At 37.1% G+C, this 22,752-nt stretch overlaps 1 protein-coding gene across 1 annotated transcript in view; it reads right to left on the bottom strand.

The window, feature by feature from the left end:
- The window catches only part of DSCAM (DS cell adhesion molecule), a 374,272-nt gene that overhangs the window by 93,058 nt on the left and 258,462 nt on the right, over positions 1 to 22,752 (bottom strand). Inside the window, exons 12-15 of the mRNA XM_026053029.1 lie at positions 11,127 to 11,323; positions 8,262 to 8,358; positions 6,723 to 6,851; positions 1,967 to 2,134 (exon numbers count right to left, since the gene is read on the bottom strand). Coding sequence (XP_025908814.1) covers positions 1,967 to 2,134; positions 6,723 to 6,851; positions 8,262 to 8,358; positions 11,127 to 11,323 — 591 coding nt within the window. The remainder of the gene's footprint in view (positions 1 to 1,966; positions 2,135 to 6,722; positions 6,852 to 8,261; positions 8,359 to 11,126; positions 11,324 to 22,752) is intronic.

Here is a 22,752-nt window from a genome sequence, read left to right on the forward strand (position 1 = left end):
AATTTTTCCCTAAATAAATCAGTGGCTTTTGAATGCAGATCCACATTGCTGACCTTCCTCTCTTAATAGACACCTAATGGACAGCTTCTTATAAGACAGCAAAGAAAGGATCAATTATTCTGAAACTAGGTTACAAAGAACCGAATAAAATGTGACATTAAGGTTCCACGCTGTTAATAGGGATGCTGGTTTTTATTTCAAGGTCAACTGCTGATCCTGACAAGTTAATTATCAGTCAGAATAAAGTCAGCAAGCAAGGAATATCCCAAGCATGGGTGAATACAAGAGGCTGCATGAGTAGGATCCCATACCCACCCCACTGCTTGAATGGCTACGCACAAAGAACAATGGGCCTGTTGGGCTATAGATGATTCAGTTTGGAAGAATGGATAATCTATTTACCCAATGATTTCCTGCTTTCACAGAACAAATGAGGAGAAAAACCTTGATCAAATCATAAGTATTTTGCAAACAAACTGTTCACCCTTAATAAAGCTGTTGGCTGAAGATTCATACAAAATGTGAATACTCTTCACTCCCTCTCTCCCACAGGGGTGAAAAAAACATACCTGATGAATATTTTCTCTTCTTTGCTCTGCTTTCCATTGTAAGCTCTTGTGTCCTATGCTTATTCAGAATGTCCCTTAGAAGAAAATACATGTTCTCCTGACAAGTGGCAAATGTTCACTATAATAATTTCCCCCACAGTGAAAATGAGTGGGAATTACATAGTTGTATTCACACAAACTGGACTGAAAATTTAAGTGTTTAAAGTCTAGGCCAACATGGATCTTCAAAAAAACAGAAGGGTTTTCACTGACAGGACACTGTCAATTATACTTGAATTATATTTGATATATACTTGATATTTGAATTACGCTTTTCCTCTCAAAAATGTAAATTGCCAAGGAGGGAAGCATTAATGACTTCACATAGAAAAACAGAAAAAAATAAATCATCAAGATAAAAATGTGATTTCAGATTCAACTGAACAAGTTCCTGTCTGGTCATGAACTTTCAAAGAAATTCCACCCACTTGCTGTGGGCTAATGGTGTCAAACCTAATTGGGTTACTTGGAAATGTACAGCCAGACCACCTAATTACAAAATATACTGGGAAAGCTCCTCAACATTTTCCTTCTTAGCTGCTAAAACAGAGAGAGACTTGCAGCCTTCCTCCTTTCACCTATAAGTCTTGCTTGGGGTTCACATGAAGCATCTGGGACATGGTAGCATGCAGGAGGCTATGCAGCCCTTATCCCCACTGCCACATCTGCTAGCCCCGAGAAATAAAGATAGAAAGCACTGAAGAGAGCAATTGTCTGCAATTTGTGTACAAAAGAGTGTCTCCAGTCTTTAATGTGAAAATGTCGGCACAGCTCTTCTGCTACAGAAACCTGTAATGATGATGTAGAAGACTACATGGAGACAAAAACACACATGGGGATGACACTAAATAATAACAGCCAGCTGACTTGCAGGGTAATCAGAAAACTAAATACTGCATGGTTTGGGGGGTGCCTTAGTCAAAAGAAGACTTGATTAATGTAGATTGATATTCTCAAATTAAGGCAGAGAAATTAGTTATAATAATACTTGGGCATCTACTTGGGCACCGGACCCAGAGAGGGCTGATCCACCCCTAGAAATAATATGCTACTGATTGATATGCCTAAGTGTAGGTAAGTGTATGTGGTTTACAGTAGTTCAGGCTGAAAATCTAGGGCATAATATCTTCTTTGACCACTAGATGCCACTGAAAAGCTTTAATTTCAGGCCCGCATGATGAAGTTGCAAAAGTCACAATGTTTTCTAGGAATACTTCAGCATTTTTTTTTTTTGATGTAACTGTAGCAACATAAGCAGCATTTCAAGTAAAGATTCTATGTCTCAAAGCATGCTAATTTCCCATAATTGGACACTTTTTAGACACTTTAGATTTAGACACTGTGAAACCCAAACATACCTGCTTCATCAGTAGTGATGGTGAGCTCATTGCTGGCCTCACTCTTGCCAATGCGATTCTTGGCATACATGCGAATGTTGTAAGTCGAGGAAGGGTGAAGGTCAATGATAGTGGCTTGGTTTAGCTGAGGGGAAACATCTTTGGTTCTCTGAACAGAATCCCAAGAGTCTATTTAATAAGATTAAAATAAAACAGATAAATAAAAAATGATATTAGTGTTGCTAATGCAAACATTTATTAAAATATCCCATAGGARAGGATACTGCCTCTGTAGACTTAGCCCAAATAACACTTGCTACTACACTCAAATTGACTAATCACTTTTTTTTAGTAGCACTCCTGATGCTACTCAAAGTGTGCTACTGCTCAAAATGTGCTATTGTTGAGCATGGGATCTCCACCCAGGTGTCATAAATGATTCTGGGAGAATAGCTGCTCCTCTGCCTTTCTGGAAGGGAGTGGTGAGCATGGAAGATTCCCCAGCTTTATGTGTGTCTAGGTTTGTTTTTCCTTATTGTTACACAGGAACAGTAGTGAAAAAAAGGTGTGAGTTGCTGCCCCAAAGGAATTCTCACTCGGAGAGCAGACTGTTTAATCTCACAAGAAAGAAGGAGGAGGAAGTTCATAAACACATAAACACAAATTAGCAGGGGTGAGACAGCAAGTTTGATCCCAGATCCCAGAAGCTGATGTTCAGGGCACTGAGTGTGTGTGAGCAGAGCCCCTGGTGAGCATGAACTAGGAAAGCTTTGCTGGCTTGGACCCGAGGTTCAGCATCTGCCAAGACTGATGCTATTTCCCTGACCTGTGTTAGGATACAGGAGCAGTTTAATATGAGACAACATCCTTAAGTTTGTATATATGTTTGTATATATCTGTATATATACAACGTATGTATGTTTGTATATATCTGTAAATGGGGGAGCACATTGTTATTTTTCAGTCATCATTTATCTGCTCATTACATTTTAAAAAAAATCTTCCAGCTGTATAATAGGAAACACAATGGAAACTGTCTATATACAAATCCCTCATAACCCCATACATTCAATCACTGAAAGAGAATAATAGAATCAATTTATTTAAATATCTTGATATCTTTTATGAATTGCTATCTATCAGTATCCATGAGTTGCTATGGAGGTGATAAAGCTAGTCTAGGATGCAGTGGTGAGGAAAGGCTCTCTCTAGCAGTCAAGAGAGACCTAGATTTAGCTGACGTGTGACAAAGCAAGCAGGGGCTAGGAAAGGATTTAGGGAACATTGCATTGTCAAGCTTCAATTAATCTCTCAAGAGAAATTAAACCTCACAATCCTCCATTATAAATGTAGGTGTCCAATGTAAAGTTATGACTAATATGTAGACGTTCAGATTATATTTTGATACATGTTTCTGAAGAAGAAAACAAGACAACAAAAGCAATCCTCCCAAAACCAAGCTCTCCAGAGAGAAACTGCTCTAAGAAAACAGAAAAAAAGATAAGAAAAATATAAGAAAAAATATAAGAAAAATAAAGTGTTAATTTATGCTTTTCTGAAAAATCCTAAAGATAAATGCTCTCTTGCAAATGGTAAGAAATCATTATAAGATACTAAAATTGACTATTTGGTCTTCCATTTTTTATTGTCATGCTGAATTTTTTTAAAAAACCTATTGAAAGGTTTGAAAGCAGGATTGAAAAACAGATACTGAAAAAAAGCAACAACAGTCTATCAAAAATGTAAAAAAGAAAGCCTGGAGTTTCTATTGCATTCTTYATTCAACCCAAGAATTGTTACATCCAGGCATTTCTTGGTGTTATACAAAATGCACACTGACAAATCTATGGAAAACTGACATTTTTCAGAGACATTTCAGCACTTCCTAAAATAYTGTCTAAATATCTGGTCTTACTTACTGCACACAGTTGGGCCTTCGGGTTGCTTAGGTCTGGTCTGAGGCCGTCAGCCAAGGCCTTGRCCCCTGTGGTAACTGGTCTTCCCTGGTGTGTGGTGCCATCTCGTGGCACAACCTAATGGTAGACTCTAGTGGTATGTGCCCTGAGCAGAATCATCTTCATAATTACAGGTGAATAAAAAGGGCTGGAAATGTTATACTGGATCAGAACTGAGTTTTTACTGCTCTTTAGATTGTGAGATTCTCGTAAGAAAAACAGAAAAGAATCATACGTGCATTCATATGCGAATAACATGCATAAGCATAAACTAAAGTGGAAATAGTATCAAGTGCTTCTGTGAGTTACACGTTAAAGCAGCAAGAGAGGAAGAAGAGCAAAAGGGCCATTTTTTTAGTGTTTGAGTCACTGAATCTTTCCTTTGCAATCATCAGGACCCATACGGTCTACCATGATTAGTTGGCATATCTCCCAGTAACATGAAATATTCTTTTAAAAATATCTGATTCTCATGGAACGCAACTGTTCATATTACAGCTTTACTTTGGCCTTGGCAGGGCACTGTCTGAGTGTACCATCTGGATTGGAAATGTTTTGCCTAAGTTACCTTTTGTCCCTTTTAATATCTGAAAAAAACAGTGGCAAAACTTACTAATTCCCTCTTTTCCAGTCTAATTTTGCCCAGCTACCCAGCATGAGTTCTTTGGCAGCAGTGTTTCACCAGTCTATGCTTTTCATGACACAATTTGGGGAAAAAAAAGTGCAAGAATTAAAATAACTGATCCTAGTTTCTCCTAACAATCAGCCCCAAATTCTGAAAAACAATGTTTCTGTTGTTTGCAGYGAGACAAGAATAATCTGTTCTTTACAGGATGTGATCTCCAGTGTATGTCTTCACGTACAGAAAAAGAAGTATTTTTGTACTCCAAAATTGCCATCTACTCTTTCTTTTTTATTTCCAATTTTTGAGCTTCTTTCATTATGTTGTGTCTCAATGTTTTAATTCGGTCTGATAGTGTCTCATAAGCTTTGTTACTGATTTATTGTGCAACATTATGGAGATGTAATTTTGCAATACAAGGTTATTTAATCTTTGCTTACATTCAGTATTATCACTTGAAAATACTAAGCTAAATCTAACAAAGATGTTTTAGAGCTCTGAAGTCTCTTTCCAGCACTCCTCCAATCTTACAGCAAAATGAAGCAGCTAAATCTTCCTTGCCAGAGGTTATGATAAGTTATATGCTTCCTTTAGAAGCCTTAGTGCTGTTTTAGGGTCAGAAAGTAGCCTATGAGGCAAGAATAACTCCCAAAATAGATTCTGCAGCCAGTAGGTGGTTGTCAAGAGAGGAAAAGGCTGAAAAACAAAGAGGTGTCCTTGCCTAGTCTGTATCTACAGAGCTGTGATTTCTGACCAGAGGCTCAGTGGAGAATTTTACCTTTAATGTTTCAGGAATTGTGTTCACTTGTACATTATCAATGTCATTTAAAAAGTCAATGCAAAAAGTTGGTGAGTGAGCTGGCAATCTTAAGTATATTCCATCTAGTAATAAAAGCAAAAAAGCAAAAMCACTATTTTTGCCTAACAATTAAAGTGCAAAGGAAATGCACCATATGAATAAATGAATAGGAAAGATGTGTAGTAGTAGTGTATATGTAGTGTATAGTATCTATGTAGAACTATAGATACCTACATCTACATCTACACCTATATATATATAATTTGATAAATTTTAGAATTTTATGAACAAGAACATTTCTACCTCTCAGAAGTAAAGGGAGAAGACTATAAAAATATTCTAGGTGGTTTCATCAAATGAATGCTTTCACCAATAATCTCCCATATAGCGTATCTATACGCTATATCCCTTTGCAAAAAGTGCAATGAACTCCAACATAAAGCAATATAATATGATTTCCTGGTGCCTTATTTCAATCATGTTTAAAATATGAAAGCATTCAATTATAATTTATTTTCTAATCCTGTTTCAAACCATGATTCAAGGACAGTGCTTATTTGTGTACTTCTTTTTTAGTATGCTCTTATGTCACCAACACAGTCCAATTGTACAACAAGAATGTTTTTAGATTTCAAAAGGTAGTGAATATTTCTGAGCTTAAGAAAAAACTATTTTTAAAATATCCTTTAGAATACTGAGAACATAAAATTGCTTAATTCAGGAAAATATTCTGCACTTTGGCTTTACTTACTAGGTGCTCATTGATGTAATGATGACCTAGCAGAAAAATACCTGCTTGCATTGACATGTCAATATATGCCAATGGTATTTTCCCTTGGAGTCTTTCCAATGGATTACTGAAAACTCACGGTGCTTCAGCAAATTATTGCACAGCTTGCTTTGTCTAGAACTTATTGTGAATACTGCTTTGGCTTCTAATTTTCCGGGGAAAACGCTCCAGAATAATATCAATAGAAAAGAACTTCTAAAATAAGTAGTACAGAACAAAATAACACGTAAAGGCAGCTAATCTTCTATAGAGAAGAATGGAAAAGAGAATAAAAACATGAAAAAGGAGATAAAAATAGATAAAAATAGAACTAAGAATCAGATAGCAAAATCATCAAAACAACTGTCATATGGAATGGCTCACGTTTACRACCAAATCTATCTTTCTTACTTGCAACCACCTCAGGTAAAAGCAAAARCAGCAACTGCTAAACCTAATACAACCACCTCAAAAATACACCAACAAAACAAGACAAATCTTACTGTGAAATACTAAATAAATTGTGGTCATGAATGTCATCAGTAAATCTCTTTTACAGTAGAAATTCCATGATGAATTTCTAAAAGAGAGTTATGAGACAGAAATTAATTGGAAGGAAGATCRTTTCTTACCCGACTTGTTCTTGCATTCAATATCGTAGCCTGTGATTGGGCTATTTCCRTCAAATCCCATGGTCCATCTGAGGGCAATGCTGCGTGCTCTCACCTCTCGGATTTCTATCTCAGGAGGGTCRGGGGGTTCTGAATAAACACACACACTCAGTTGCAGTGAAAAGAAAGTCCACACTGTTCATAAGATTCTCTAATGAGCACGGCACTGAAATGGCTTACTSGTGGTAACCTCTCACGCCATTTTCTCCAGGCACTCATCAATATCCAGAGACATTTAATCACCCATTGAAGAATACTCAACAGAGGAAGGAAAATTCACTTTTAAACTTAGAGTCACCCGTGCAGTCTCGAATGACTAACTACTTAACCTTCGTGCATACAACATACAGTTGCATTTCTTTAAAAGCACTGCAGATTGGTGTATTCATGTTAGTGGAGTTTTTTTGCCACAAATGCCACATTGCACTGAAATGCAGTGATGATAGCAATACAAAGACTAAGCTGACAAGAGCTAAATTTGGTGGGAGGAAGGAGTAAGAATTGTGTTTCTTTGTGTATGTATATAAAAAGAATAKTTAGAAAATCTAAGGCCTCTTATGCCCACAGAAAATTAAGGATGTAAACAAACAGCATCTATGTTTATTTATTAATGCTAAATAGTATTTAAATTGTCAGGGAAGTTTAAATGTAATTGAGAACCTGAGASTCATCACAAAACTCCACCCAAATTTCTTGACAGAGCTGCTTTAGGCAGTCACTGAAATTTGCAGTTTTGTGAAATCAAAGTGGGCGGGAAAGAATTTTGCAAGTCCTAGAAATCTGTTATGTGCACGCTCAAAGGCATACAAGCACTGGAACAAGCATCACATAGAAAGAAGCAGTGGCCAGTGGCTGAGTCCTGCCTCTGCTCTGCATCTCAAATACTGTCATCTCAAAAACCCCTGAATTGGAAGCTGTCTGCCTGAATGAAACCCTGAGGGAGGGGAACCCCAGGCCTTGGGATTTTGGGTTCCTATAGTTTGGACTGAACGAGCATATTACAATTTATTTTGACTGATTAAACTTGATATATTTTGTTTACAGATATAGAGTCGGTTTAATACTGCTCTAGAGAAAAAAAAAAAAAAGATTGTATTGCTCTTGCTTTACTTTGGACTTTATTTATTTTATATTTATTTTTAACCATAGTCATTTTTAAAACAAATCTCTTCCCTCCTTCCCTGAGAAAACTAATCCCTGCTTCATATCCACTATTCCTACAAGATATTACCATTAAGTCTGGTTAGTAGACTGTCAGCTAGAGTACTCTCCTTATTCATTTGTCAGTACTGGAAACACTCTGGAGATTATCCATCATTTTGCTTTAATGTGTGAAAATGAGAGACTGAGCATCTTAATGCGGCTTCTCCTTTCTGTGACAACTAGGAATATGTTTAATTAGGACCTAGTACCTCCCTCCCCCAACAGATTTCTGAGCATGGCATACACTTACTGTACTACAATAGCTGTGTTTTTTTCCTTACGTTGTCCTCTTCCTACCTTGCACAGTGAGCTGAATAATTCCACGATCCTCCCCATAGGAATTGATGGCGTGGCAGGAAAAGAAGCCGGAGTCTTCACGCACAGTTGGCAAAATCTACAAGTGGTTTGAAAAGAAGTGATTGATTGAACAGCGTGCTGAGAATATAAACAAACACTTTTTTTTTTTTTTTTTGTATGGTGCAAGAAAAAATACACTGAACTGCTTTATTTGACAGTAATGAATAGACATTGCATATTATACACATAGTCTACTCTGTGAAACATCCAAGATACAGAGATTTTTCAAGGCTGGAAACACCTGGGCTGAAAAGCAGGCTACATTTGCAGTCAGGAGYGGGAGCACCACCTATTCCTGCAGTTTTTCATTAGGAGCCTTGTTTGCAGTTACTCATAATTTTGCCATATATTTAACAGTTGGCTGAAATTTTACATACAAAATGGTGCCCTGCTGCCTCATTTTTTTTTCCCCAGTTACTTCTGAAAATAATTCAAATGGCAAAAAGTCTGTGTGGAGGAGATAAAGTTTCAAACACTGGCAATGTAGTATTCAGCACAATCCTGTACTACAACCCTGTTGCATGATGCCTCACAATAAATACTTGTGATTTTTCTTTCAATTTGCTATTTCAATTTGTAATTCAATAACACAGAAAATTAGATACAATCTTAAGTAAACATGGTATTAATCACATTTTTCTACAGGACCACTGCTTCATTCAGTGTAAAAGAGGGAAAGGGATTTTTAAAAGAGCAGATACTCAAAATGCAGTTTTCYTCTCATTGTTCTGTGTGCTGCTCCACACTTTATTTACTGCACACAGTGCAAACTGTGCCCTGACGACTCATTTCCTCATAACATTTTCCGTGTCATTCACCTATGCAACACCCACTTCAGAAATATTACTGAATTTATTTCCATAAACCCTGACATCATGAGGAATATTACCAACATTTTATATGGGGAATTAGGGAACTAGCTAAGATAAATGGATATATATCACACAAGCAAATTGAAGAGGCGACATCTCAGATGTGGTAACCTATCAGGCTGTGGTAAGTTACACATGGTGCTGAGCTTTAAGATGGAAAGAGTAAGACAAAAATATGAAGAGCCCAATTTGATATATATAAGGCCTTCTTTTCCCCTTTCAGAGGCCTTAGCAATAAATAGCATTTCATGTTTCATAACATAGCTTCCATTGAGTTAAGCTGCAGCTATGAGGGCTTAGTACTTCTGCAAATCAGACCCCAAGGGCTCAAGGCAAGTACCTAGAAAACAAAGAACACACAATTATTGGCCACTTGTGAAAAGTTTGGTTTCAATGATCAGCCTTGCATCACACAGTGTCTTTCATTACTCAAMCCTAATTCAACTCCAGAGAAATTCTGAGTCATGCCTGACTGAGGCAGGGGTCCTGTAGAAAAAAATAAAAGCTGAGTATTTAACTAAAGATTACATTATCATGCACACATGCAAAAGGCTTGAATTAAAAGGTTGAGAGACAGCCTTAATCCCAGCGTTTTCTAAAATCTTGAGTATTTTTTTTCTAAATTTTGAGCACTTTATCTCTCAAAAGACCAAGTTTTTAAATGAAACATACAACTGAGGGCAAAGAAGTTTAGCACTCCATCCTGCAACTAAGTATTATTCATAACACAGACATGCTAGTATGCACAAATATCATCCAATACAATTTTTGGCTGGTAAAGAAAAGTATATATGTTTAGATTTCCRTTAGAATATAGACATAATTTCCACAAGAATAGAAAAATATTTCCTTAAATCTGATAAAAATGTATTTTTACACTGTAAATGAAAATCAGAAATCAAGATTTCTAAATAAGAATCCATTTTTTTTTTTAATTCTTTTATATTTCCTAAAGGCACATACAAAAAATCTAAGGGAGCAGGCTGGTAATTTGTTCCTATTTATCAATTTTAAATTTGATGGAAAAGAGTGGAAAATCCTGCATTTACTGAGGGCAACTTCAAAGCGCTGCCCATTTTAGGTGAAACCAGAACAGCATGAGCTTTCTGAGTTTCCTTGGTGTCTGGGGGGATATCGAGATGCCCGAAACAGCAACACCACTCATGTAACACCTCAATCTAACCCAGGTCAAACACTTAGGAGTTAACTGTACCCCACATGCTGATTTTTCAGGGAAATCGAGGCATGTGTCTGTCATCTCACCAGAGCACTGCCYGTCACAGAAGCAAAAGTTAATAAAGATGTAGGCTATGACTACCTGCCAGTTGGCAAGGTGACTTCTGATGCAATATATAGTGCTTCATATGCTCCTGACTGCTGTAGATAYACTATTTATGCATCTATACATGTCCTTTTCTTATACCTCATGTTACATCTGGTGACTAATCTGACTTTGTAAAGTGCTCTGCATATGGCTCACAGGCACTAGAGAAAGGGAGGGAGGAGAAGTGCTTTAAGAAGCAGCACTTTTCCATCAGAATTGCCTCACAGCACACCTACCGACTAGATATCCTGCACCCTTACCAGCAGCATATTCAAAACTGAGCCGTGCTGCTCAGCAGCAATGGGAGGAAGGCTCCCTTGCTATCTCTGTGGCACCAGAAGATCTCCRGGATGAATTTTTTTGGGGTCTGGGAGACACGAGATTTCCTCTACCTCTTCTTGGTGGCAAGTATCATGGCCGTAGCCTTCTGCCACATCCTGAGCCTACTTTGGAAAATCCCGATTTGCAAAAGCCTTGACCTGGCCCAGGGTGCCCTCTGCGATGCTGGGATCGGGAAACACCGGTGGAGGAGGTGGGACACCCTTTCYGAAACTACACCATGCCACGCTCACACACCGAGTGGAGTCGTGGGTCCCTCCATCTTCTTACCTGCAGAGTAGAGATCACTTCATCTCCCACTTCCTTGGTGGAAACAAGATAACGGGACATCTCAGGGTTAATGATGCGGTCCTCTTTTTCCCAGCGGACTATGATGGGCTTCTCCCCATGGGCTGTGCAGCTCATCTCCTTCTTTTGTCCCTGGGTTGCCAAAGTGGTGTTGGGATAGGAAGTTATCATAGCTGGGACTAGAAACAGACAAAACCAGAAGGATTGTTTTCCAGTGAGATGATTGCTCTGGCTGGCCTTCAGATCTGCAAGTAATTTAGTCTGTCCCAATTTGACCAGATAGCTAAAAATGTGGGAAATAAATTGACATTTTTATCTCATAGAGTCTAAGTTCCTCAAGGRGAACTTAGCAGCAAGAACTTGGGACCAAGAAGCATGGTAATAGAGGCAGAAGGCAGCATGGTTATAGRGGCACAGGAAGCAAAGGCACAGGAAGCCTGGCTCCATTTGCTTTGCTGCACACAACACAACTTTTAACATAAAATATCCATAGACACATAAAGGTACTGTAAACAATAAACATTCACCTAGAAGACCAGTAAGGAACTGCTAGATATTTTTTTTTTTTTTTTGATAAGCTAGTCAACAGATCATATATTCATCAGACTCATGCACAAAGCTAGCAGAAAGTGCTTTTACCTGTTTTATTCGTTGACAGATGTATTCTCTTACCATTGTATGTATTGTGTGTATGATAGTAATGGCCTATCAAAATGAAGACTCCATTAAATCAGAAGCTATCCAAAATTAAAAGGAAATCTCCGTACCAAAAGCTTACAGTCTATGCATATGCTGAGCACACAATTAAATTGCACTGAACTGAACATATAATTAAATTAACAATAAACATATTTTGATTTGTGTTTAAGATACTCAATAAGTAGGTGCAGAACACCTTGAATGTAATTATCAGCCTCTTTATGAATTATTCAGAATCAAAAAGATTTAAAAGTTGAAAAAAAACTTTCTTGCTAACAAGAATTGTCTGAGAAGCCATGTATTTTCACATTTTAGCATGAAAATTTTTTGAAAASAGAAATAAAAAATCCTCACAGTGATTCATTGAAAACAAGCCAAAACAAATCAGAAAACAAAAACAGAAAAGTGGCATTTTCGGTGTCTCAGTAGTAAGTCTATTCCTTTGCAATATGATTTGTCCACCAACAAAGTCCCAGAGTACGGAAGTCTGTCTCATAGATACGACCACTTCCCTACTTGGGAAAAACTGTTAAGCGATGGATAGCCTACAGAACTGCTGCCTTGTGAGCTGAATCACTTMATTTCTTTTAAAGTATATGAGGTGGCAATAAAGCGTTCCTTTGCTAAGCTTTTATAGTCAAGGGCTGCTGTCTGCAATTGTTCTGTTCTCCTTTTATGCATGAGCACTTGACTCTTCTTACCAGAATAACTCACTCATCTACCATCTGAACTTCTCTGAGCCTCAATTTTGCAAAGATGACATTGGCACAGAACCTGGTTTGAGGCCTTCTCAGACTTTTCTCCTGCAGAAATTGCATCTTTTGCTATCAGACAGCAAAAGGAATCCTTATTTAAATGAATTATTTTAATTGCTAATTTGAAATGTTAATGTTTGGTGGCATGACCTTTTCACTTGTCAGAGCAATTGATGCTTGGATATGACAATATGTCATACATACAGCCCTTTCTGTTGAAAAGATTTCTGAACCGTAACAAACTGTTTTGAAAATTTACAGGGTTGGGGAGCTGTGGGTTACAATTACGAATGGGATCTAATTATAGGAAGAATTCTTAGAAAGATTTTGTGTGAGACATGAAGCTCTTTAAGCACTGATACGAATTAATGACAATGTACATCTTKTTTAACTATTCGGATATTAGATAACGATTAGTTTTGTTAAAGAGAAGAATTCAAAGAGAAGAAATGATGAATAACAGGAATAGAAAATTAGAATGAGTCAGATTCCACCTTACAGAAATGAAATTTGGTTCAGTGCTATCTGTATTATCTGGAGTCTTTCCAGGTATTGATACCTGAAATCCTTCCAAACTCCCAAGTCACCAAATTGTCACTTCAACTGCAGTCCTCTCTCCCATCAAGTATATTTCTTTTTCCCATATCCTACTTCAAATTTCTTTCCATTGTCCAATGACAGAGATAGCAAGCATTTAGTCCCCCCAAGAGCTCAGATACAGTATGTGCTTTCCTATGAGGTACTCAGCCACTCTGGGTGCATACACCTCCAGGCTGGAGGGCTTTGCAGCCAGAACACGTGAGCCTACCAGCTAAAACGTCTACCCTCTTGCTTCACCATGTATCAGCACATAGTGGATATCCACATACAACAAGAAGTTTGGATTTGAGTTTAAAACCCATAAATCTCAAGTAGTCTGTCTCAGGGACTCAGTCCTAGCTTTTGGTGTCCTAACAAACACCTATCAAGAGCCCCTTGATGAGCTCCTAAATATCACRCTTTTTTAAAAGCAGGTGATAGCTCATAAAACTCAAATTTTTGAACAAACTTTCTTAATAAGAGCAGTATAAAATTGTGTAAAGGAAGATGACTTTATTCTGCAGATATAGCTTTATCCCTGCTTATCCTTCCTTTCCTCTCACATAATCTTCCACACTGATTCCCTATTGCCATAGCAATGCCTCAAGCTAAGTATTTCCCCTTCCTCCAGGGCTGATTCTTTGCTCTTCACAATTTATCTGAAATTATCCTAAACCATAAGCTCTTCTTTTTATCTTCCTTTATGTCATAAGATTTCTGGTAACAAAGCCACATTCCCAAGGATATTTTAGGAACTGTATTTCTTCATCCTSTATCTTTAATCAAATTACTGATGCAAATAGCTTATTTAAATATATTGGCTCTTTATGGACTAAATAACCTAGAAAACTGTATATAAACTGAATATATACCACACCTTATATACACATATGATGTTCTCTTAGGATGTCCTCAAGATGAAGATCACTCTGATAAGAACAATATATATCCTCTTATGTACCTTCAAGTATGYGTTATATACACACATGTATACTAAAATGTTAAAGTGAATTTTTTAGGGAATGAGCATGTTGCTGTGCATGTTGTTGAATGAACAGCATGATATCCTGCTCCAGGATTTAGCAGTAGGCTTCCCTGTCACACAAATTGATCCACATCTCTTTCCTCTAGTTCCCCACATTTTTCTGTGAAGCATGGCACGTARTGCTTGCCAATGTTAAAGACAGCATACTGGACACTTCATAGATTATTGCAATTCCCAGTTTCAAGAAATGAGTAGTGCTGCCAGCAGCATTAACCTAGGAGATTTCATTGTTTAAATCTGGGCTTCCACTTGGAAACCTGGTTATGTTTACTCTTTTTCCCAGGTCAATCCATTGTATCCCCCTTTTTTCATGTCAGTCCTGTAAGGAGTAATCTCAATGCTTTATACAATTTTATTAACAACTTCCTTTAGCAACTTTTATTAACAACTTCCTACTCAAGAATCAAAGTGCAAAATTCAGTAGTGGAGGTTACTCTTAAGAGTCATTGAACTGCTTCAGACAAAATAATCTTTCATCTGATTCTTATGGAAAGCTGAACCTGGACCTATCCTGAGACTCAGTAAGAAATAGTTAATGTCTCTCTTTCCTGTGCTATTCCTGAATATTTCATCAGGAACTGAGTGCAAACAAAAATGAAAATACTTCAATTATCCCGATAAGACTGATCTCATTATYCAGAGTAGGGAAGCTTTACTAAAACAGGTAAAGCTTGAGCAAACTAAGAGAATCTTTAGACTATTTTATAATAACCCTTCATAAATTACTAGTAAATATCATCATAAATGACTAGTAAATGACCAAGGAAAATCTCTAAAAATAATTCAAAAGACATTTGCAACTATCCTTTATTTCTTCCTTTCTTGTGTTTGAGGTTATGTAGGTAGCAGGGGGAATGGGATCYGTAATTTTCCTCTTTTGGCTCATAGTTTGAAATTACAGATGGCAAAAAAMCACAAAGGGTTCTACATTTTTCAACTTGTAATTAAACACTAAATATCCATGTAGATACTGAAATGTTTCTAGGACTAACTGAAATTCTCAATATGGTTAAGAATTACTACTCTCTGCAGTCACAAAGTGATATTTTCCTAGCAACCTGGCTCTGCTGAGAAAAAAAGAATAGGCACAACCCAGACAATAACACTGTAGATGGGGAGATGCCACACAATGCTGTTGATCATATTCAAAAGTTAAAACAGATTTAAATTGATTGTAGCAAAGAGCATGGAAAAGATGAAGCATAAAAATAAACCCAATGATTTAACGACATAGAGATAACTAAAAAACATGAGGATTTGAGAGTGAGCTCCACAACAGAAATATTCTGCTGTATGCCAGTGGTGCATCTCCAGACATCTCCCTTCATGTCTTCACCTCCCTTGGTCTAAAGATGTCTGCCATGGCAGAGTGTTCTAGGATGACTTGAGTCTTTGAGTGGAACAGGCTTGAAGTAACCAGCTGGGGGCTGCCTGTACCCACTGTGTAGCAGGCAGTCGGTCCCAGCTCTGCAGACCTGGAAAYGCCTCTCACCATTGGCGGAATTTGCCCTGCAGACATCTAATATCCAAGCTAGGCATCATAGACTTCCTCATCATACACTGCTCAAGAGATGCCCTAGACTAGAAAACAAAGATGACTGCGTGTCTAACACGCTGAAAGCTATCACATCTGGTGTCTTGTTTCTGGAAATACAAGTTTTTCTCACAGAAATAACAGMAATATAGTTAACTTAATTGATCTTAGTTTTCTTTAATTTCTGTTATCCCTAGTGGAATAATGAAAAGCAGTAAAGCAAATAATGAAAAATATTTTCTATCAACATGCACTAATTTTGAAAATGAACTTARTATTTGCCACCCACTCATGTTCATTTATTTTGAACCTTCTCACAGAARCATTCTTTTAGGATAAAGAGTTTAAAAATCAATCTCAAATATTTAAATATTTCATAAAAGTGAATTTTGAATGCATATTTTACTATATTGCTTAGAATTAATAATTAATTTCTTATGTAAGCAACTGTCAACTACAARCAATACTCGGTGACTTATGTAACTAATTAATGTGGTATGAAATTTGAGTTCAAAAAGTAAATGTTTTGAAATTAATTGTTATTGAGATTCCAAGCTACAAAAATAATTTCAAACATAYAAACCTGAGAATTTTTAGAAGAGATCAAAAACTTGATGAATTAATGTACAAGCCTAAATTTTTTCTCTGTTTTATTTGTATTAGTCTACAGTGTATATGAAATAAATTCAGTCTACTGATTTCTACTGCTGAAAATATTCTTAAAACAAAGTAAAACAATTCAACCAACCTTCCACCCTACCCTACCTTAAAATATGAGCCACTAACATTTTGTACACTTTGCATTAATAGCTGTTACAKTAAGATTTCTGTAGAATAGGGAAGACAGTTTTCAGAAAGAACAGTATTTWAAAAAGTACTGCAGTAGAAAAAAATCTAGTACAAACTGCATCTTCAAAATTACTTAGTGAAAAGTGACATCCCTGAAAATTATGGCATGTAAATAATAGATAGAAAGTAAACACAAATAGGATTAGCCACTGTTTCCAGTTATCTAAGTTCATCTCATAAGTCCTGTATCAAAACATGAGAGTCAACTGTATGTAAAAACTACAGTATTGGCCATCCATGAATGATAATCTTTCAAAAGGCCCTAAGAAAAATCATTGATTGGGAATGAATAGGATTTTTGTACTCTCTAAAATACCATCTCAGCYACCTATTCTACTGATATAAATGAAGTTACTTTGGTTAGGAGGATTATTCAAACATGTGTTTCCAAGCTAGAACAGGCCTGATTTGATGCTAAGCTTTAATAAGAATGACAACGTCTTGAGAACTTGGCAGCTTCACTAGAGCCTCATGATCTGATTGAATATGTCAGGGTAAAAGCTGTGAACATTTAGGGTTCATATCTTATTCACTCAGAAGTGGTTTCAGGTCACATTATAGAAAAAGAAGTTGATTTATTTTGCATGACAACTATGAATTTTAACCAAAAGACACATTAATAAAATAAAAAAGCTCTTTTCTCTCAATTCACCAAGGTAATCCTGTCTCTCTTCCTGAGCTCTTTTCTTGCTTTAGGTTTATGTTTGTACAGTGCAAACTGCTGTCTTCAAATGATACACGTGAGACCAGCAGCTGCTTATATTTCTTGGTCTTCCTTTTGACTTTGACACGGTTTTGAAATGAATGTGACTTTCTTTTGCATTGCCGTGCAGCTTCAATTCCCATTTTGTCTATCCAAACTTACTAATAACCAAGGGAAAGAAAATGGAAAATGATAAGCTGACAGCTCTGTTCCCTGCAGTCAGTTACAGTAAAAGCCTATGGAAATTTGTGACAAACTATGATAACCCACATGAGGCACTGGAAAATCAGTATTATCAGAGCTTGGCTAATTGTCAGTAGGGAAAATAAGTGATCAAAGAGCTATTAAAAAAAAGATTATAAATACATTAGCATCTACTTTATGTGATTTTTTAACATTTGGGTAAAGATCATCTTTCTAAAGAAATTAATGGACAGTATTACTGGTATTACCACATTGCAGAAGAGTATAGATGTATAAAAATTAATAAAAGAAATATATACTCATAAAGAATAAATGTCTTGGGCCACTTTCTATTGCAAATTAATTACTATCTTTCTTCAGCTGTATAAAAGTCAAGCTGGAGAAAAAGGACTACTATAATAGTATAGACTAATAATATATAATTTTGAGGAAAATAGGATATCTCCTCCTATGCTTTGATCTTAAATTGAATTCAGTCTGCCATCATGACAGCATCAAGTTTTAATGCTAAATGAGAGGATTACTGCTATCATAATTGTAAAGTACAATGCTCTATATTTTTTTTTGTGACTTACTGAATGCAAATCAGTAAAAATCAGACTGTAGTATCATATGGGAGAGTGCTAATTTTCTTACAGGTTGTTACTCTTTACATTTTCTGCTTGTACACTATGATTACAAATACTCAAATTATTTACTTATTTGTTTATTAAGTGGTAAAAATTCATTGAAACACACATCCTTTAATCAGGATATACTTTATGACCCTGCAGTTCTCATGGTTCTTTTAGATTTGGAGGCTGTGAAATGACATGTGTAAATGTCCCTCCCAGGGGAAGAGAAGCAAGCACTAATTGAAGTATTGACGGGTTTAAATGAAGCAGAAACACACTAAGAAAACCCTGGCCACAACAAAAATGAGTATTAGTGAGCTGTGCATGCTGGGACATTAATGGTTTTCATTCGCTGTTCATTCATGCAAGTAAGTATACTTTTAAGCAGGGTGACTTGGGTCTATAACGGCACAGTTCTGAGCTAAAAAGCCATGAAATACGATCTGCTGATGACTAAGAGGCAGAGCTCTGGTAGAGAAAGTCCAATCTAGCCTTTTAAGTGTGAATGGTAGGTTTACTATCTAGATACAGATAGMCTAATAATACGTGATATTCTCAGCATATCAGATAGAACTTGATATTTCTCCCACAATATCCTCATAGGAAAGCTCGGGAAGTGTGGACTGGACAGGTGGACAGTGAGGTGGATTGAGAAGTGGCTGGATGGCAGAGCTCAGAGGGTGGTGGTAAATGGGGCCGAGTCCAGTTGGAGGCCTATGGCCAATGGTGTCCCCCAGGGGTCAGTGCTGGGCCCAGTGCTGTTCAATTTGTTCATCAATGACCTGGACGAGGGCASGGAGTGCACCCTGAGCAAGTTTKCAGATGACACCAAGCTGGGTGGAGTGGCCGACACTCCAGAGGGCTGTGCTGCCATGCAGAGGGACCTGGACAGCCTGGAGAGTTGGGCAGAGAGGAACCTCATGAGGTTCAATAAGGACAACTGTAGGGTCCTGCACCTGGGGAGGAATAACCCCAGGCACCAGGACAGATTAGGGGTTGACCTGCTGGAGAGCAGCWSCACAGAGAGGGACCTGGGAGTCCTGGTTGACACCAAGTTAACCATGAGTCAGCAGTGCCCTCGTGGCCAAGAAGGCCAATGGGATCCTGGCTGCATCAGGAGGAGAGTTGCCAGCAGGTCAAGGGAGGGGATCCTGCCCCTCTGCTCAGCTCTGGTGAGGCCGCACCTGAAGTATTGGGGGCAGTTCTGGGCTCCTGAGTAGCCCGGATGGTTGTTGTTGGTGATGGCTAGTGACAGGACATGGTGGTGGCCAGTAATAGGACAAGGGGCAATGGATATAAGTTGAAATATAGGAAATTCCATCTGCATGTGAGGAAGAACTTCTTCACTGTGAGAGTGACAGAGCCCTGGCACAGGCTGCCCAAGGAGGTTGTGGAGCCTCCTTCTCTGAAGGTCTTCCAGACCCACCTGGATGCCGCCCTGTGCCATGTGCTCTAGGTGTCCCTGCTGGAGCAGAGGGTTTGAACTAGGTAATACCTAGAGGTCCCTTCCAACTTTAACAATTCTGTGATTCTGTGATTCTGATGATGGGACCAGAACTAAAGTATATTAGACTTAGCAAGATATAACTTATATACAAATGTAGTTGTTTGCTAGGAAAATCCTTTTACACAAAACATAAATACATTTTATGCATATTAATGATAGATTAAAAGTGCTATTGTACTGTATATATACACCAAAAAAAAAAAAAAAAAAAAATCTTGTGAGGAGATGGAACCAGAGATCAGCATTAATCTCCGCCTAACTTCAGATGGCTAAAAATTAGTCATCTGAGCCTTCAGCTAGTGAGACTAGGACATCTCCTTTAATGGAGGTGGTCCTTGTAGAGAAACAAGAACTTACAGGGAGCCATTTATCTTTCCTTGAATATGATGAATGATACTTATTGATTATAAACGGAGAATACYGTGGGCAGCTTAAACTTTTACAACTAACCTTAGAAATATGACTTAATGCCAGGTGAATCGAATATTAAGGGTCTAGTCTTGAATCAGACATTCTCTAAACTAAGGAGCTTGGGGATGTAAATAAGATCTCAGAAAAGGCAGGAAAGGAAATTCAACTTACAAGGAAATTCAGTAAGAATATAATAAAAAACTCTGAATGCATTTATTTTAATGGACGTCAATATGGTTTCTCCAGTAAAAATCCTACTATTTGTTCCTTGTATCACARGCTACCTGGGAATGATCTGGACATTTGCTTAGTATTAACTCCATTTTTTTTTTTCTGAACAACAACCTTGAATTCTAAACTATTACTGTTTTTTTCTCTCTCTCGTTAGCCCTTTTTTTCTACTTTGTTTGCTGAGCATGCCAGCTGTTTCTACAAGGAGAAATGTCTCCAGAGTTGAGGAGTAAAAGGAGAAGACTTCTACAGTCTACAGTTAGAGACTGCTCACTCTAGAAAAAAAAATTAAAAAGCAGTTTATATGCATTAACATTTTCTGAATGCATCTGATGGAAGGAGGGAAAATCATACATTAATTCTTAGCAATAACAAATAAAGAGAACTTAGATAAACACAGTATTTGTAAAGTAACCATTTTCAAAATAATAATTCACTTACATGTACACATAAGTAATCAGCAGCTCTGACAGCATAAGATCAGGAAGGAAAAATCATATTAATTTCAACTAAATAGGAAATTAGGGCCCTTGGTGGGATTATTTTTGCTCTTTGGGGTTATTATTCTATCTGTGCAGTGTTTTATCAAGTTTGAAGCCAAGGCCTCCAACGCATTGAATGTCTGGGTGTTATTACACTAAACAATAATACTTCAGGGCAAGAGAAGTGCTGGCCACTTGCACTCACAGGTAGTATTCCTACCTAGCTTTGGCCCTTGCCTCCAGTAGCCAAATGCCTAAGGCCACAGGGAGTGGATAAAATTTTAACCAGAATTATGTTTGTTCTGGATCATTCTAAGGGGCTCATCCAGCTATCAACAAAGAACAGCTACAAAGGGGTATAAATCCACATTTTACAATGCTGTTCCTGCTGTGTCAAGCTTCCTTCTCTAAAATATGGGTCAGCAAAGGGCTGCCTGTGTGTGCTTGCATGTGTGTGAATGAGGGACTGAGAAAAAAAATAAACTCTATTTTTCAAGGAGTCAAATAAGCAGGAAATGTATTTTGTTTATCTGGAAAAGAAGACAAAACAAGCCTCATCACCTCCTTCCTTCAACCTTCAGCTATCCTGTGGTTTTTGCTTTTCAATACCCTCTTAAAAAAATGTTTCTGTTTCTCTGGAGACTGAGTTTACCCCTTGGCCAAGAAAAGGCATCATAAATACCAGTGTTTCAGGCAGGAGTAAATTATAGTCATCCATCTCCTGAACAAAGCACATGGCAAGGGGCTGCAGGTGACCTTCCTCCACAGTACCTGCCCACAGCACAGGCCTTATAAAGATTTCAAGGGGCTTGGTTTATTTAATTCCCTTAAAATTTGGTTTCAATGAGTAGGAACTTCCATTCCCTCTTTCACATAAATAATAAACATAAAAGAGATGAGGACGAAATAGCAGTGATAATGTAACTACTGGTAAAGAAAGAGGAAAGGCATTGAACATTGTTTAACATATTGTCTACAACAGGCAGGGCATATCAAAAATCAAGTTGCTAGTTACAGTGACAGTGTGAAAATACTATAATTTGATTTTTTTACTACAAGTTGTTAAATATTTTTGTTTTAATTATATTTATTAAATACATCAACAAAATCTGTACTTAGATCTAAATTTGCTAACTAAATTATTAAATTAACTGTATTGATAGAGAGAGTTTTGCTTTAGAAAAGCCAGGAATTTTGAAGCATAAATTTGCTTTTGTTTCTCTTTTTTAATTATACTATTTTATATAATAATTAGAAATGATTAGAAATAATTAGAAAGGAATATTGTGAATTTATGCGCTATGTGAATTCACTTACAGAGGTCTTACRTTCAGATTTTATTGGGATGGTCTTACTCTTTCTATACTGCATTTTAGAGTTTCTTGTAAGTTAGTAAAAAGCTTTTCAGTACCATTCCTGTAGAGAAACTTCATTTCTGAAGGACTTTCATTTTTTGACTTCCATTTTTGTTTGRCCAGAGAGCAGTTGAGTTATTGAAAGCAATTGTTTTATTGGAACGCACTAATTCTGGCAAAAGGAATTACTAGAAGAAAAATATTAGGCTCAGCATTCAATTATTGAACAAAACATGAGAAAAAGAGATCACAAGCACTCAGGATAGTGAGTTAAGATATATAGTTAAGATATATAGTTAAGATTATGTCCATTTTGGGATACAATCTTGACCTAAACTCTTCAGGTATTCCTCTCATGTTCTCTCCTTTTCCAGCGTGATAGTTATTTAACTATGTATACAAACTTGGATAAGGTCAACAACCAAGAGAGTGAAAGAAGACAGAATAAATCTATTAGTCATTATCATCAATTATTTCAGTATTTTCTTATATCTGCAAAATGAAATGCTTTCTGTAACAGAAAGCAACCAGCGTGTAACCAACGCTCATCGCACTACTGCTTATAACTTGGGCATAAGGGCATTGAGATCTAAGAACTACTGAGCAAGGCTTTGGATTTCATTTTTTCTGTATTGGTGTT

This window comes from Nothoprocta perdicaria, unplaced genomic scaffold (assembly GCF_003342845.1).
Source record: "Nothoprocta perdicaria isolate Ctin4 unplaced genomic scaffold, notPer1 scaffold_96, whole genome shotgun sequence".
In the NCBI taxonomy this organism is placed as follows: Eukaryota; Metazoa; Chordata; class Aves; order Tinamiformes; family Tinamidae; genus Nothoprocta; species Nothoprocta perdicaria.